Source organism: Aythya ferina (assembly GCF_964211825.1).
Source record: "Aythya ferina genome assembly, chromosome: 2".
Taxonomy (NCBI): domain Eukaryota; kingdom Metazoa; phylum Chordata; class Aves; order Anseriformes; family Anatidae; genus Aythya; species Aythya ferina.
The window spans coordinates 153,433,245-153,451,866 of NC_140297.1; the positions used below are offsets into that span (position 1 = coordinate 153,433,245).

The following is an 18,622-nucleotide window of genomic DNA, read 5'->3' on the forward strand; positions in this document are numbered from 1 at the left end:
AGGCGAGCTGTGTATCTCTGCTAGCTGAACTATACTATAACTAATGCTTGGCTTTTATGTCTCCTTAGAAATTAATTTCTCTGCATACTCACTGCATTATTTAGCAAGTAAGCTGTATCTTCCATATCCAGTACCATCTTTAGCAAAACAGGGTGATAAATCCAGCAAGTCAGACAGAAGACAGTAGCTGGTTTCGAATTTGCCCAAGCAGGAAACTGGGTTATATAGGCAAGCTGCTATTCTGCATAGGCTTATGACTCCCATAATGCCCAGCTAGAAAAACCAAAACAGACTAATTCAGGACAACGTCATTCTTAAATAGGATTTGAGTCAGGTTTGACCAGGAGAAGTGCTTATTCAACACAGCTCAGACATCAAAGATGAACTAAGTCTCTGCCACATAATGTACAAATGGCCAACTTTCAAACCTGGGAATTAGTTATTAGTACTGGTTTTCCTGCTGTTGTTTCAGTTAGGCTTTGATAAGCTTAGATTCATTTCAGATTTTGTTAACTCAAAAATTAAAAGACATTAAAAATATTCTGAATTAAATTGGTAGCAAGTTCTTTCCTGTAAGTCAAGAGTAAAGTTGCCAATAAGAACACAGTGCAAAGATTTTAAAAACTTACTGCAACTCAGAATGATCCTGTACAACAGCACGAGAAGAAAGAATCTGACATTCAGTATTTGAAATCTAGTATTTTCCAAACTAGATAAGCAGTATTTAGTCTACAGTATTGCTACTTCAGTCTTGCTAAAGTTAACGTAAGTTTCACTTTTGGTAGAAAATAGCATGTTGTTGTTATATTCATTATTTAATACTCCAGAATGTATTTGCAGTAGCAATAGATAGCAATTAATAAAATTAGCAATTAATACTTTCAACATTCTACCTTCCTTCTGCATTTAATCATAGAATAATAGAATCATTTCAGATGGAAACAGACCTCAAAGATCGTCTGGACCAACCTAGGTTATTCAGGTAATTTTCAATACAAAGCATAAGAATTGATAGGTTGGAAACCTTAACACCAATAAGGAGAGTAACACGCCTTCTGTTAAATGTGGAATATTGAAATTATTTCCTCCTCAGTTAGAGTCTAATGAGCATTTCATATTGTCAGGTTTTTATTGTTGTGAATGCTAGAATTTTCCAGCACTGAAAAACCTAGAACAGTTTTTCTGAGGAGAGATCAACTTTCAAGATTCGGGTTCTTCATCCTTTGCACGCAAAAAACAATCTGTTTGTGCCAGATAAAGCCAGACACTTGAACCTGCGCATCCCACTGACCTCCACAGCTAATCATTCTGGAACTAGAAACCTGAGACTAGTTCAAATTCAGTGTCAACTAAAAATAGTTCAGAGATGAACTGAAGACCATACTGCTAATTACTGGCACTGTCAGTTTAATTCCTCATTATCTTCACAATAAGGCTTCTGTAATTCAAGAATGTTGTGCTGTTTTTCATTAGCATGAATTCTTAGGTACAAATACCCAGAAAGTTCTCCTAAAAAACAATTCAAGCCAGTTTCTTCAGTGATGTCAAAAAAACAACTCCACGTCCCTATTGATCCTATTAAAGATCAAGAGATTTGTCTACGTGATGTCGGGATGGATGTTTTCAAAACACAGAGCACTGAAAACAGATGGCAGCACATCCCAATCAACGTCAACATTGTAGTAAGAAGCTCTTCACCAACTGATTTGTATTAAAACACTATCTTAGAAAAACATCCAAGGTACACTAATCCGATAGAAGGATAAAGACAAGCATGCCATCTGTTCACATCTCTCACTTTAACAGAGGTGCAGCCTTTCCTTAGTGCCCTAAAAGCACACACACAAATACTCACGATACATGCAATTGAGTGGTCATCTTAGTTTAAAAGGAGTTGTTCCCTACTAAAGAAAATTTTCTCTTTTTGACATGACATTTTGTCCTGCAATTAGAAGGGGGAAACAATTTAAACACCAATAGCACAAGAGTTTATTTATTCCTTCTCCCCTTTATCCTGGCTAAGGAAGACATAGATTGAGGAACATGTTTATGAACAGTTTACTGTTTTCTAAAGTATGGAATACTCAATGCTCTCTAGAAAGAGAAATTACACACATGGCCCATTTTGTTAAAACAATGTATTTTTTATTTTAAATTAAATACTGTATTCCACCAAGATTATTTTAAAGCTTTCAAAAATACTTAATCCCCAATTACTGTCTCATGCTTTTATTTAATTTAAATTATATTATGCCTGTCAAATATATTTCCCTTGTCTTACCTCAGAACTGAGAGAAAAGCTTCAGAGCTCTTTAAAAAATTGCTAGGAGACAGTGTATTTTACTTGAGAAATTTAATATACTAATACCTGCTTATGCTATTTTTTATTTTTATTTTTTTTACTTTTTTTTTCCCCTTCATATCTTGAAGATGAAAAGCATTTGAGCTTTTAATGTGAAATTACAATGCTGTATTTCAAAATCCCCCTTATCCTTGTTATTTTTCCTCTAGCTTTTTCTACTCTAAAACAATTATTTGTATTAATCTTAGGTTCTGCTAAAATCCCAATGCCCACCCTTCCAGGTATTAATTTATTTATTACACTTAATTAATATTTGTTTTAAATTAACTATTAAGAAAAGGTTCTCCAATTTGGGTTGTGAGTTGGGTACTTTAGTGTCATGACCTTATGTTTAAATGCAAACCATTCTGTTAAGGTAGAAACCAGGACATTTTTTGGAATGTTTCTATATGTACCTGTTACACAAGCAACAAAAACATTGATATAGGAACTGCAGCAGATGATTATAATAGTTCTGTCCTGGCATTCTTCCTAGTCTATTTTGCATGGGGTCACACTGCTCTGCAAAACAAAAAATCTCAGCTGTCCCCCCCCTCCTTTCCTTCAGAGACTTAAAACGATCCTAAAGGAAAACCAGGTCTAATAAACTGAAAAGCCCCCAAAACTACAGCCATCATGCCACGAGGACCAGCTGATTTGTCTCCCGTTGCAAGGTGACTGTTTCCTTCTCCCCTTGAAGGCAGGAGGATGAGGGAAAACAGAAATGGCTATGCTGATGACCATGAGCCCTGAACTGCAAGGTACAAACTCATCTCTGCCACCTACTGCTGTCACATAGCTCAGAGTTTTCCTTTGTTATTGAGAAAGCGGTCTCCTGACACTGCTCATTTCTGAAATACAAAGCCAAGGGAATGCACACAGGGATACGGAGTCAGTCCTCCATCAACTCCAATATTACCAGGTAAGTGAACAGGCAAATATACTAATCTGCAAATACAATAAAGAAGTACTTGGCATTAAGCCAACATAAAACAGCACAGGGCATGCTGCCCTGCACTAATTGATCTTGAATTGTGCTAGAACAGGCTTCATGAGGAACACTCCCCTTCCTGGGAGGCAGTAACTTCACTCACATTTTCAGGTAAGTGCCACAGACAGAAATACTGACAGAGAGTACAGCTGTGGTACATCACAGCTGTCAGTTCTTCCATTCACCTCTTGTCTTGGCCATTCCCTAGTAACTCTGTGAAAGATTTCCTCCAGAGAACAAGCACACATATCTTGCAATTTGCAGCATAATATTGTGTCATACAGTGGGTGACTTCAAAAATAGAAAGTATGTTTTAACTCGGGTCTGTCTAAAATAGCATGCAAAATAAGAGCCTACTTCTTTCCAAATCTGAATAACTAGATGAAATGTATTATTGGAACAAAACCACCTCATGGACAGCCATTACTTTTCACTAGTGGCAGAAACAAAATTATTTGTACATTGCTTAACTTCTCTGCAGAAGGACCAAGCAAGTGATACAGTGGACATCCACATACATATGTAGACACATATGAGAAGCTCCATCCTACCAGGTCCTGAGAACCTACTGTCCTGCCCAGGTCCTTCCTTCTCCCAAACATGGCTCATGAGACAGGTTGTTCATTAAGCTCATTTGTTATCTTCAGTGTCAGTCCTAAGTGACCTGGATCCTCCAGGGACACTCAAACTTATCTAATGAACTAAGCAGTCAAAGCACTCACAACATCTTCAAACCACTTTTTTCATAGGTCAACCACAAAGAAACCTAAAGATGCATAGGTAGGGTTTTTGTGGTTTTAAGCACCAAAGCTAAGCCTCCTTTCCAGTAGTAGTTCTTAAAATAACAGATTGAGGCTGTTCTCACACATTTTTCCTTCTTGAACTAGAACAACCAAAGATTAAGGTCTAAGCAAGAAAGATCATTAAAAAAGCAGGAGCTGGCAGAGCAAGGCTAAATGACAAGAACCACGGGCCTGGATTAGCGACATTTAATCCAAAACATGGGGAAAAAAAAAAAAAAAAAATGGCTTAGAAAATTTGATCTTGCAAGTTAAAAATCTATATATACGCATGGTTTACAAGCCAAGCAAATTTATTCCAAGAATAGAAATGAAATACAGGTCACTTCTTGATTTTAATCAAAATGTTGCAGTATTCCTGTTCAAAGACTTAATCCTTGATTCAGATTTATTTAGAACAAGTGGTCAATCTGGGACAAAACAGTGAGCTTCTCCCATGCTGTGATCAGTCCTGCAGGAAGTCTGATGAGGAGAATTTTAACCTATATTTATCAAGACTTCAGGCAGTGGGTTTCATCATTAGAAAGGATGAATGAAGAATTAATATGAACTGTATTTTTGCTACAAAAGTAAGTGCCATTGAAAGAGGATGAGATGTTTGAGAGACTTGCCTCTCCTGGTTTCCAGGGAAAAGACTGCTGCATTTCTACTAGATTTTTAAACAATTTGGACAGCACTGAATAACAAATAGAGAAGTACTAATAAAGTGCAACATGTCACAATGTTCAACAGGGTTATTTTTAAAGGACCTCCACTTGCACATACAAGAGACTAGAAAAACTCAATAGCTCTCCTTACACCCCTTTGATAGACAACCAGCAAGCCTCATTGCTCAACTCATACTCATCCCCAGTGGTGGGAATTCAATGCTCACTCTTCTTGTCAAGGCAGGTACATGTTCACTGCTGTCTCTCTCAGTTCAAACCAGTCTCCCTCCAACACTAATCCATTTCCTTATTTGCAGTTTAAGAACCATCAAAAACAAAAACTCAGTTGTAATCCCAAATAGAGATAAAATAATACAAAGAGGGAACTACAAGAATTATAAAGTCACCTCTCAAAAACAAGACATCTGAGGAAAATGGAAAGCTATTACCATTAGCTACATTAGCTACTACCATTTGACCTGGTAGTGCACTTTACGCATGTTTATGTGCTGGCTGTAAATAAATATACAGAAACTGCTGTCACTCTTGGTACAAACAAAATTGATTGCTTAGTGCCTTCCTCCAGTCCCCATGTTTCAGGAATCTTTTGGAAACTTTTAATGACATAATGGGATACACAGAGAGACATTTCCTCAGAGGAAATGCAAGCACACCACTAATGAAAGCAAATTAACTGGGGAAATTGTGTGTTCATGTGGGAGGAGTATATTTTGCTTTCACTGCCATTGCTAAAGAATCTTTCTGTTAGCAAGAACAGAGCTGCTTGCAACTCATTCACCTCTTTTGGATGAGGCTTTCCCAGCTTTAGTTTGAAAAGACCTCCTGCAATCCCCTTCATATCATTGCATAAGAGCCCCATTCAGACCCTGTCTCACAACTACAGTACTTTTGATGAGCAGTCACTTATTTCTGATCACATTTTGCCGTTTTCTCAAATGTCAATTCAGTTTCCCTTTATACAACAACAAAAAAAGAATAGCTTTACTTGCCTGAACATCGAAGTCTGGTAGGAGGCGAGTGATAGCCTGTGAAGAGATTTTAAAACATTAATTCATTTAACTTTTGCAGTTACAAAAATCTGCACTTGCATATACACTCTGACACATGTTCTAACCCACTGGTTCTGCAGCAGAGAGCTCTGTCACATACCCTTCACTGAATTAATAGTTTTAGTGCTAAATATCAAACTTCACCCAAGAGCTTTACCCACTCATCACCACAGATTATGGAAGCAGTAAAATAATAGTCTATAGAAAAGTAAAATAAAGTACAAAAGCTGGCACAGGTGAAGTTATTACTAGAGTCACTGGAGAAGTGATAGCTATAAAAATTGAATGTTTCTCCATTTCTTGTGGTAGCCACAGGACTGCCAACAGCTCACTTAAGTCCTGTCTAGAATGGAAAGTCTTTGAACATGCCCTGTGCTCTTGCAAGATGCACTTGTTTCTGGGATTTGGTTGTGTGATGTGGAAGGTTGGAAGGGTTTTACCCAGCCAAAATTAAAAGTTCTTATGCTCGGGAGGCTGGCTGGACAAGAAGAAGTCCATTCCAACCTGTGACTGGCTATTGCTGTTACTGAGAAGCTCCTATGCTTGCCCTGCATCTCCACCAGAAAAGGAGTAATGCAACATCCTCCCCATCTCTCATCTCATTCCTTGAGGGAAGAAATGCCTTCAGGCCTCAAGGAAGAAATGCCTTAAAGTCACCTCCACCTAGTAAAAGACAAGTAAGAAGTCAGTTAGCTTCACTGGGGGTATGAACAAAGTAGGAAGAGCACTTCTCACACTGCAGACTATGGCAGGGAAGCCAAAGCCTGAGAAAGAAGTACAAAGATAAAAAGAAAAATCTAGAAACCTGGCAAGGAGATCATGCAGTCCCAGAGTCCTACATAAATTAAGGACAAAAGATGTCAAAAGCAATGCAACTGCTGTCCATACCATCTCAGAGGATGGACTTCAAAGCATTGCAATACAACCCACAATTATGACACATCTCTAGAGCCATGGTAGTTAGGTAATTAAGTAGTATAATGTATATGCAAACAGGTATCTGAGGTGCTGACTGAGCTTGTGGAAGTCATTTTACACAGCCTGAACACAAGACTTGAAGTTTACTCTTTACACTGTTTTTAATCTTGAACAAAGTGCTGACTTAATGGCATCCATCTAGACAGTGTATGAAATAAGAATCCATCACTGTTCAGAAACCTAGTACACAATAAGCCAGGATGTAACTTCAGAGAGTATCATACACTCAACACCAGCTCCACGACTAACCCCAGCCCATGCTGAGTGTCCTTCAGGGCAATCATTTTTTTTCCACTTTCTCAAAATATATTAACAAACTTCCTTCACTCTGTGATAAGAATGGCTGCACAGGTGATCAAACCAGAGTAACTCTGCTAGTTTCCCCATGTAGACAAAAATTAAGGCATCTGTGAATAAAAGCATACAGGGATCCTTGTCAAGATACCAAGTTTTCATCTACATGCAACAGAAACCCAGTAAGTTCTTCAGTGTTTTAAGACATTTCTGAACTTTGAAGCAAAGATATTTCATTAATATTAGGACTTCTCCTTTGTTTTGTGGTTACAGAACAACATTGGCACTAAAAAGGGGTCTTAGTTTCTGAAGTTTGAGTGGTACTTTCACTGGTATCCAGACAAACTCTGCTTTCATGCAATGTTCTTGGCAAAGAAACTGTGTTTAAAGTTTCTCTTTTCATTTCATTACATTCATAAATAGAAATCATTTTCTGAAGTGTTTACCCAAAAGAGTTAGGAAATAAAAACTTGAAGTAGAAGATAAAGCAATGAGCAATCCAAGTGTAGAAATCCAGAAAAAACCCTCACCACATTTATATACACCATTGTCAGGAATTACAGGCATTGGGAACAAAAGAAATATCTTAGCTTTGATTCAAGAAAAAAGCTGAGAGTTTCCGTCAAATATTGCACTGAATTAATATGCAATGAACACACACAGGGTATGACTACCATTGAACAGAGTCAGACGGCCAGTGACCCCAGACACTGTGGGCAGAGATTTGGAGAAAAATATTGCAAACAACAAATGGAAAGTTAACAATGGAATAAAGACAAAAAAAAAAAAAAAAAAAAGACACCCTGCAGATATTTCTGTGCTGCAGTCCCAGAGGCATGGCTGTAGCTTGTGCACCCCCAGCTGGCTGCAGACCTGGTAAGAGTGTGTCTGTAGCAACTCATAGCTCAGGACAACCTGAGCAGACTAGGTGGGGCAGAGGTACCCAGAGGAAATGTAAAGGCACTCTCTGCATACCTGCACCTCTTTGAAAGACAGCAGATAGAGCAAAGTGTGTATCTCTACATTGAGGTGTCTACAGGTGTAGATGAGTTTGGCCATCTGGAATTGTTCAAAATAGTTAGACACTCAGAGCTGTCATTATTCAGAAAAAAAAAAAAAAAAAAAGAAAAAAAAAATCACAATCTGATTAGAGAAACACAAAACCAAAAACTGAGAAAGCAATAAATAAAACTTAATTTTGCTTTATTATTAAAACACCCCTCTCATTGCATTTTCAGTTTCTCTTGTCTATTTTTCCATAGGAAAAAAAAAGTTTGTTAGAACTAAGAATACATGTGCAGTTCCAATGGTAACCCTGAAATAAGACAGACAAGCTCTAAAGAGCTTTCAACTAATTACCTCTTCCTTCTCCACCAGAGGTTTCACCTCTGCGAGGTGGGCATCCTGGAACTCTGTTGACATGGTCAGTAGCTGGTATCTGTGAAGATGAAAAAAAAGATTTGTTTTCAGCTTGCACCAAAGATTAAATATAGAAACAAATTTCCATCAACCTCCACTTGATATCTCGGGTTATAGTTTGAAAGACCTTTGCAAGAAGGTTATGAATCTGTTATAAAATGCCTCCCTGGTTTATTTATATACACGCTCCTGCACAACAAGAGATTAAAAAAATGTTAAGGCTGCAAGATCAAAACAAAGCTTTGGCAGCTTCAGAACTGAAGGTGCTGAATAAAATGGGGCAAGGACCAGCACCGCTCTTAGCATACAATCACACAACAACTATTGTTTCACAAGTGAAATGAGGCATAACCAAATCTGCTCAAACGCCTTCTCTTGAGCTTAAATGCTCATCTCTGCAACTCTTTTCTTAGATGCAGACTCCATCTCCAAGATCTCTACTTTAAGCAAACTGAATTGGATGTTCATTAGAAGAATTTTGCTCTTGTACCAGTGTGCTCCGTTCTTTGGGACAGAAACACACTACTTGATCTGAACAAACCAAGTAGTAGCAAGTACTGAGTAAAACCAATATTCCTTTAATTACACACTGAGATGTATGCAATAACACTATTTTCACGCTCATCAAAGAAGGGAACAAGACTGCTGTATCCTGCCCTAGGAAAGTAACAGCAACACACTACCCAGGCCTTGTCTGTGGAAAGCTTAACAGGGCACATGGATGTGGCAGAACCTGAAGGACTGTGAAGACGAGGAAATTCTTTTTTATAGTTTTATTTGTGTCGTCAGATTTGAGATGTTGAATATATTTTGCCAATAGAAATCTTTTGACTAAACTGCAACCACATTCCCAGCACACTTGCACCACCCCAAGTGTGCAGACAGACCTCAGGTTCTGGCCCACACTTCCATGCTTTTGGCCAGACACCTGCTTAATCTTAAAATGTAACTGTTTGAACTAAATTCGTGTTTTAACAAGGCTTATATTTAAATGCTTAGGCAATTTTCTGCCAAAGGGTGGAAACAACCGCTATAGCCCCAGAGCAGATGACTGCCGAGACAAATGGAGCAGCAAACTCTTCTGCAGATGTAGCACACTTTCTGCATTTTGACCAAGCTGTACTTCAGTCCAGTGAATGTATCAGTCCAAAGAGGGAGTTCAAGAAGAATGGCATGTTTTCATTCACAGAGATAAAGGGCAGAGGGCTGTTCTGTGAAGCTCAGATGAATGACCACAAGCAGTTCTCAGAAGAGATACTGAGAGTGTTTTAAAAGCAAGATGACAAATACAGAAGTCAAAGAATGTTTGTTACATATCCTCTTGCCCGCTGGAGAAATTAATGCTATATTGTTTTTGTGCATCTTTGGACATAATTGAGAGTTTATTAAGTATTCATGTGTTTTATTGTGTAATTATTTCTTTTAAAAAGTTTAGAATCATCTCAACCGAAGTATATGAATGGGTACTCATAAGCCAAAGCAAAAGTCTTTAATATGTTTAGGAATTACTGACTAATTGCAACTATAAACATTTCAATTATTAACAATTTTTATCAAGAGGGATATAGAATAATAAAAATGATTCTTTAAACCATGATTTGCCACCTCCTGATTTAAAACTGACTTAAGTTAATCAACCCTGTTTGCATAAACAACCTAGTGCTCAGGAAGGGCCGTGAAGCCCACAGGAACAGTCTACTATGAGCATTCTTTACTATCAGGGTGGTGAGGCACTGGAACAAGTTGCCCAGAGAGGCTGGGGATGCCCCACCTCTAGAGGTGTAGTAGGTAAGCTTGGACAGGGCCCGGGGCAACCTGATCTAGTGGGTGTCATCCCTGTCAATGGCATGGGGCTTGGACTAGATCTTTAAGGCCCATTCCAACCCAAATCATTCTATCATTGTATGATTTTATGATTCAAGAGCTGGCAGTATCATTTCACTCAGCCCCAAGGGTTTACTCCATGCACTTTTTCCAGGGCTATAGTGAGAAAGTTTGCAGGATGTTGGGATGCTGCAGGAAGCTATGCAGCAGCAAACATTGATTAAGAGAGAGAATGCTGAACAAACACTGGTGTCCCTGAATGCACAAACAGCTTCAGATTTTAGGAAATCTTCTTGGAAGCTGTACAACTGAAGGAATTTTTTGGCAAAGAATTATGATGGGGATTTTAAGCTTAGAGAAATACTTCATGGGTATTTAACTCCACCAACTGAGGCCTGGGGACAGAAGCAAAACTGTCCCCTTCCTCGGTAATTTGTAATCCAAATTTACAACAAGGTGCCAGAGCTACTTAAACAGTCAGGAAATTCAAGACAGAGTTAATTCCCCAGCACTCGCTCTGGTTCACCCTTTTTCTACAGGTTTTCTATTAAGTTTTGCTCGTTAAAGTTTTTAATCGTAAAGAACAAGCAAAACCAAGTTTTCCAAAGTTTCAAGCAACTGAAAGTGACACTTTAGAAACAGTGTTACATATTTTTAAAGTTAGAGCTATCTACGCAGTGTAGTATTCTAAACAGTCAGCAATTATGTATGGCAGAAAAGGAAAACGAATGTTGCTGCAATATTTTCAAGTAAAAAATATTTACGTGCAACTAGCTGCTTTTTTTTTTTTTTTTTTTTTTTTTAAATCAGCTAACTATGTGAATATAGAAATAGCACCTTAAGATTCCACTTCAGTCTTCAATACAGGCTAGAAGTACAAGAGATTTTTCATGTTTTCCCTATGCAGGAGGAAAGTAAGAAGCCAGGCTCCCTGCAGTTTTCCAGTAAGAAGTGGCTCAAGGAACAAAGCCACAGCTAGTGTTTGTGGAAGAAAGTTGTTTACCCAGGACAGCTTCAGATTTTCAGGGAGTCACAGCATTGACTACAAATGACCAAAAAACTGTGCCAAAAAGAACATGGGTGCCTTTTATAGCTTTAAAAAACAATCCTGTTTTCATAATAGTTCAAAGTTGTTGCTCTATGTTTCCGAAAGAACCAGCACTAGGAAGTGCTGACCAGCAGATTACACTACTGCCATCAAGCCTGCTGAACAAAAGCCCAACGTGCACCACGTTCTCACTTTTGGAATGATACCAGATCTTCAAGCCACATTATGTTTTCAGGTCAGGCATTTACAAGCGCTGGGTTTTCTCTCTCTGCATCAGGAATACCTTTAACATTCCCATCAAGGAACAACTTTGTGATAAGCCAGCACAACAGCACGTTATTTGTTCATGAGAGCTAGCAAACAAAGCTCTGCTATCTGACACCGTTGCAAAAACCTTCTTGTTTTCTAAAGAGAAAGATGCTGGAGAAGTGGTTTTTATACCACCCATGTTCAGCACAAATTTTATAATCTCTAAATAGGTGCTTTGTGCTCCCCCCTTGTGTAACAGGGTAGCTTGAAGCTATTGTAACTGCATAACTTTCCTAAATAGATAACCATACAAGCATTCCTTTATACGCATGTCAAAAGCGCTTGCTTCACAGAAGTATTCAAAATACAAAGTTCATTTATATCTGCAAGCATTAGTGTGAAGTTGCCAACTTGGAGAAAAACAAGTTTTTTCACTCCACTTGGCCAACTCAGCCTGCAAAGAGGTCCCGAGTTCTCCCCTTCTGGATGAGCCACCTCTACCCAGTGGACTTCTACCACCTTGTACCCAGCTATCAGCTGAATCCATTACAGATGCAGCTCAGAGGATTAAGTTTTAAAACAATAATTCTTCTGACTAAGAAAAAATAAAGGTTTGAGACACCTTTGCAACTGGCAAACTGCTTTAAAACTGATTGCATATCTGACTTTGCCAGTTAGCAGGAACAGCAGCAAACAAGCCTATGGAAGCAAGGGGTGCATAGGGAAAGGTGAAGTCATATGTGCAATACTGTGTTCACTAATTTCATTCAAATAGACTTTTGCGTACCCATTCCAGCTCAAACTCACTGCTCCAAAAATGCCAGAGTAAGTGTCCTAACTAAGGCTAGTAGCTCAGAAATGATTTTACTAAACCTGGTTATTTTGCTCTTAACAATTGAGAATATATCCCGTCTCTCCATACCATTGGTGGAGCCTTGTTTTGGCAGCAGGGGATACAGGATTGATGAGCAGTCTGGCTTTTCACAACAGGGATGCCAACAAAGGAGCTAAGAAGCCACATGTCAGATCATCCATCCTCAGACACCATCAATGGTGCAATCATAGATAATCCTAATATACATGATTTATTTCATTCCAAGCACAGAAACCAAACAAGTTCAAAAATCCCTCACTTCAAACATTCCTCTGCTAAAGACAAACACAGGGATGTTCATGTTAATGCTACAAGGTGCATCAACCAGCAGGATGGTCTCACATCCCTGAAAGACTGGGGGTATCACTACAAGCACTACAGGATTTACCTCTGTACTGATATCCAACCTTTTTTTTTTTTTTTTTTTTTTTTATTTCCATGGTATTGTGGAAAACAAAGAACAGGAAAAGGCTCCTGCCTGAATGCTTCATAAAGAAGGCAATTTCCTCAAAGCAGCGTGTTTAAACATTGGCAGTAGACATTCTCCTTTTGAGACATAATACTGATGTACAAAAAGCTAACCTCACCACAGCAGTCTGACACCATTTCAACCACAGGCTGAGCAAGCAGGAGGGACATCACTTTACACATAGGATTAAATACTCATGACCTTTTAAAGTCAAAGAGAGGATGGAGAAGGCCATGGGCAGTGAAGGTGATGGCTCCCAAGCACAGGCGTTGCTCTCTTTTGATAGAGAGGGATAATGTAAGACTTGGACCCAGGGCCACATGCTGGAGGCATTTCCAGGTTGGCAACATCACTCAATGCTTCAACATCTAAAAGCTCAAGTGTCCTGAGAGGCACTAAAGAGTCCTCAAGCACTAAAGCAGGTAGGAATTTGGGCTCCGTTATTCTGCAGCAGCTCAAAGCCTTACTAAACAAGCTGGACTGGGGATAGAAGGTAGAAAACTAATATCTCCAGAGCTCTGAAAAAGGTAACTAGCAACGATACCCATTGAGTCCAGGTCAGAAAAATAGCCAAGCAACTCAGGCCTCTGACAGCTAAGCAAAGAAAATTATTGTGACATTCAGAAAGCATTTGCAACCTTACACATGCTAAATTAGACTTTTTCCAGTGATTAACACTAAGTGCTGTAAACTAGTCTGACTGTAAATTGGAGAGGAACTTGAAAAAAAAAAAATATCTCCACTACACAGGCACAAGTGGACTTCACTTAATAGCATGTGTATGGTTATGCTCCACAATGCATGCTCTCATTACGCGTGGTTTACATTTCAGATATTTCATAATAAACTTGACAAATCTAATCTTCCTGTTTATCATTTGTTTGAAAATTAATCATCTTGCAAGCATCCAAAACTGTTCATGCATAAGCATCTGCCCACACTATGCCCTGTTTAAGCTATTCTTTGTTACAGGCTCTGGTGTCACGAGGTCCTTTGTGTACTGTCTGACTACTGATTTTCTCTGACATAGTTTCACACAATAAATCATGAAAGAGGTTTTAATAGAAATGACTCTTCCAGAGAGATCTTCCCTTTGAAAAAAAAAAAACCAACAACAACAAACAACAACAACAACACACTTTTAATGGTTACATAGCATCCGACTAAGCAGTTTGAACAGCAAGTGTCAAAAGTTGAAGTTGCTCGGCTACTTAGGACTCACTGCTTCTCCTTAGCATGTAGTTAGTACATGATCATCTCGATTTGCAACTAGAAGTTAATAACCTGATAAGAAGGAAGGAGTGTGACGCTTACATCACTTAAAGTTTCAAATCAAAAAAGGTGATGACCTAAAGCATATTTTTAAATGTACTAATATCAGGAAAGTGAAACAATTACGCTGCCTCAGGGTGGCAGGGTACACTCTGGTTAAAATACATCCCGCGCATCACTGTTACCCAGCCTTCTTAAAGCACAGCATGCTGCTGACCCCCAATTTAATTATTTTTGTTGTTTCTATTTGGTTTTATTTCTTTTTAAACCCCTTAGTGAGTTACTCCACAATCACACTTCAGTGAAAAATAAAAGCTCAGGCTGATGTCTGGAAAAAAGAAAAAAAAAAAAAAAAAGGTTCTTAATAGCATAATGGAGCATAACAACAGTTTTCAAAGGCAAAAATAAGTAGGGCTTAAAGTTTTAGACATTTTAAAATTCAGATTTATGGTGTGTGCTAATCAATCTGATTAGGAAACTGAGACATTTTAGCCAAGAGCTTGAGTCCTGTGCCAAGCAACAGCCAAGTTAAGCCACAAGGAGAAAACTGATGATGGATACAAAAACTGATTTTTGATGGACTTCTGTGAGCACTGCCTGGGTGCAGGACCACAGCGCTCCCTGCAGCTACACTTGCCTGTGGCTTTATCATACCCCTGTGGTTAGAAAACTCCAGGCTTGTCTTTAATCCTTTTGTTCTGTTTTTTTTTTTCACTTGTGTGGTGGCTGGCACAGGCACCTGTATAGGCACAGAGCTGTTCTGCTACAACCACTCTGGGATCAGACAGAGCCTTTGAACTTACAATTCCTCATACCAGGGACTGGTTACTCTTCACATGCACGATATGCTCCAGCAGCTGAGCACTGATAAGAACATCAAAACAAAGTTAACTGGAAGCAACCCCTTTCTCTATTCCACAGATGTTGAGCAAAACTGAAGAAAACTGTTGCAACTGTGCTGTTTGCACAATACTCTTGCTGGGGGATGCAATGAAAAATGTTCCTTGGAAAGCTTGAGGTCCACCCATGCTTCATGGGAGTAAAAACTGACACTGGGAAGGGTCACAGTGCTAGCAAAAAGACATGCCTTCCATACCCCTCTCCCCTATGCTGCAAATCCCTACCTTCTCCACAACAGGCAACTGTTATAGTCCTAGTTGGCATGATAATGGAGAGTTTGCAATGTTTTATTTATTTTTTTTCCCCTCTCTCAATTGTAGCAGTCCCTGATATTACCTAGAGTATTACAGCTCAACTCCAGGAGGGGCAAACTACAGACCTTGAAAGTCTTTGAAATTCATAGTTCTTTAGCATCTGGCATCTGCTGAAACTGATGGAAACTTGTGGAAAGTGAAATCCCCAATACTATGAAGTTTTTTTCAAAGAGATTAAAAATACAATTGCCTGCCCAGGACTTTTTAGCTATGAATAGCACTGTCATCCCAACCCACCTCCTCAAGCAACCACTGTTTAGTGCTGACACGGTTGCAAAAAGTCCTTGCAGACTGTGATGAACCAATGTATTGGTAGGAGAACCCAGGGCTTTTGTGAGAAGAAATTCAACGTCTAAATAGCAGCCTAAGGTTACTTCAAAATTCATTATGCCCATCTGTTCTCATGCCAAAATTGTGCCTTTGCACAATTTTATATATTTTTTTTTTCTTTAAAAACAACTCCAGGCTGCGGGTGGTGGAACCACAGGGTGGAAAGAGCAAAGAGCAATCAGATGTCTTCCTAGACTTTTTCTTATACCACCAAAACAGCATGTCTCCTCTCACTGCCCCAGAACACTCCTACTATCCTCTCAACATCCCTCACATCCTTTCTACTCCTCCTTGAATGACTGCAAATGTAAAGGTCTTAAGCAAACATTAAAGGCAATATATTGGTTCAAACCCTGACACTCCCCCGCACCTGGGCATTAGGCTGGATTTTAGGGGCAGTTTAAATAAGGAATACTGCAAAGACACATTAAGCATTTCATAACATGCAAGAGACAACTTCTGCCACAAAGATTGCACTCTAAACAGACAAGAAACAAGCTATTGTTCCTGCAGCTCACCAGTGTCAGGCCATGCTCCCCACCCCCTCTTATTTTCAATCTGCCATGCTTTAATAGTTCATAGCTTCTGCCCAGCTGCAACTACTTCAAAAAGTGGGTGGTTCTGTGGAAGTTAGAGGCAAAAACATACTGAGATTATTCCAGAAGGGACAGGCTTGTAGTACACTCAGAGATGAAGAATGTTATCAGGCTCTAGTCTGCATCCTTGCAAGTACATAGTGGTTTCTTTATATTTGTTTTGTATTTTCATGTTGGTGTTGCAAAGATGAGCAATCATGTTGCAAAACATCAAAACTAAGGCTGATGGCATATCATTATTTTCATGTATTCATTAGGTCATCCTATATGGGTTACGGCTTCTGAGTTCATAGACTACTTGTTCTGCTCCTATTAAAATTACTTGATTATTGATGTTACAAGTTCTCTTTATAATTCTTGCCAAAATGTCTGGGCTGAAGTTTTCCATGACAAGTGTCTTGATGGTGTTTGTTTGATTTTCAGGAGAAAAGAATAATGGATGGATATCATTTTCTTCCTCTGAACTTTCAGTCCACTTTTCTGGGAAGACCTTTAGCATTCCTGAACTTCATCAGGACTCAGAATTTGCGCAAATGGCCATTGCATTAAGGACACATCTTTAATTCTTCCCAGGAAGTTCCCATTATAGTTACTCAAATTTAAGCATTTGCACATACTGCAAATATAATTTGCACATACTCAAGGCTAGATCTGGGTAACAGTCATATTACCTGCAAGCCTCAACATCTAGAGATACAATATAATCTTCCTAAAGGCTGAGCACATTCCTCCCTGTATCACCACATATGAGACTGATGAAATAAGTGTCTAAATTAGTGCTATCCTGTGCCAAAATACTCCTAGCTTATCAAAATAAAGACTTTCACATTCCTTCAGGATGGACAAAAAGCAATTCTTCTTCCTCAGATGAATTTTTGGAAAATCTCACCCATCTATGCTCCATCATCAGCATCTGTTATATCAGGAAGTAAAGTTCAAGTTACCACTTTTCAGATGTTTGTAAGAGGGGCTGGAGTCATCAAGGCACATGTTGCTATCTGGCATTTTACACACAACTTCAAAAAATACAGGGTGTTCTGAATGGAAGAAAAATATGTGATGTTCTTAAATGAAATAATACAGGAAAAATATATTTGTAATATGCTAAAATATAAAGGGTCATCATAAAGCTCATCACTGCCTTTATTTTACTGAATACCCCAATATGGTGCAACTTTGTACAAAGATACAAATGCAACCTAAAATTTAACAGGGATATGTTACATACAAAATATATTTAGAGCAGTCTAGAACTCTAGCAATATTAAAAATGACATATTATTAGTTTGACAAGGTGCACTGGAGCTTCCTGAAGGCAGCAAACCAAAAAGCCACAGCAAGAGCAATCCTTCCTTCCTCTAATAGTATGCTTCCTGTATGGATGTCTGCTTACTCTGTTAACAAATAAGGTTTACTTTTAAAGTTTTATTCTACTTTCCTAACTACTTTTCCATTGCCTACCATTCCATACATTTGTATATACATGACATGGAAAAAAAGGAGGTTATTGGTGACAGCCAACATGGCTTCACTAAGGGCAGATCCTGCCTGAGAAATCCGGTGACCTACAACAGGTTTACAACATTGGTGGATAGGGGAAAAGTAACTGACATCTACCTGGACTTGTGCAAAGCATTTGATGCTGTCACCCATGATATCCTTGTCTCTAAATTAGAGGGACATGGATTTAATGGATGGATCATTTGGTAAGGAATTGGCTGGATGGTTGCACTCAAAGGGTTGTGGTCAATGGCTCAATGTCCAGGTGGAGATCAGTAATGAGTGGTGTTCCTCAGGGGTCAGTATTGGGACCAGCACTACTTCATATATTTGTCAGTGACATGTACAGTGAAATTGAGTGCACCCTCAGTGAGTTTGCTGATGACACCAAGCTGTATGGTGCAGTTGACACATTGGAGGGAAGGAATGACATCCAGAGGGACCTGGACAGGCTTGGGAGGTGGACATGTGTGAACTTCATGAAGTACAACAAGGCTAAATGTAAGGTCCTGCATCTGGGTCAGGGCAATCTCAAGCATAAATACAGGCTGGGCAGAGTATGGACTAAGAGCAGCCCTGAGAAGGACCTGGGGTGTTGGTTGATGAAGAAGGTCAACATGAACTGGCAATATTTTCTTGCAGCCCAGAAAGCCACCTGTATCCTAGGGAAGAAAAAAAAAAAAAAAAAAAAAAAAAAAAAGCAGCA

At 38.9% G+C, this 18,622-nt stretch overlaps 1 protein-coding gene across 2 annotated transcripts in view; it reads right to left on the bottom strand.

Annotated features, from left to right (window-relative positions):
• The window catches only part of NDRG1 (N-myc downstream regulated 1), a 43,117-nt gene that overhangs the window by 18,605 nt on the left and 5,890 nt on the right, over positions 1-18,622 (bottom strand). Inside the window, exons 1-3 of one of the 2 annotated variants that reach the window (XM_084507879.1) lie at positions 16,339-16,358; positions 8,481-8,559; positions 5,790-5,825 (exon numbers count right to left, since the gene is read on the bottom strand). In XM_084507879.1, the coding sequence (XP_084364005.1) occupies positions 5,790-5,825; positions 8,481-8,543 (99 nt within the window). In that variant the 5' untranslated portion in view covers positions 8,544-8,559; positions 16,339-16,358. Of the gene's footprint in view, positions 1-5,789; positions 5,826-8,480; positions 8,560-16,338; positions 16,359-18,622 lie in introns of those variants that run through there. The other variant, XM_084507878.1, reaches the window with a different exon arrangement.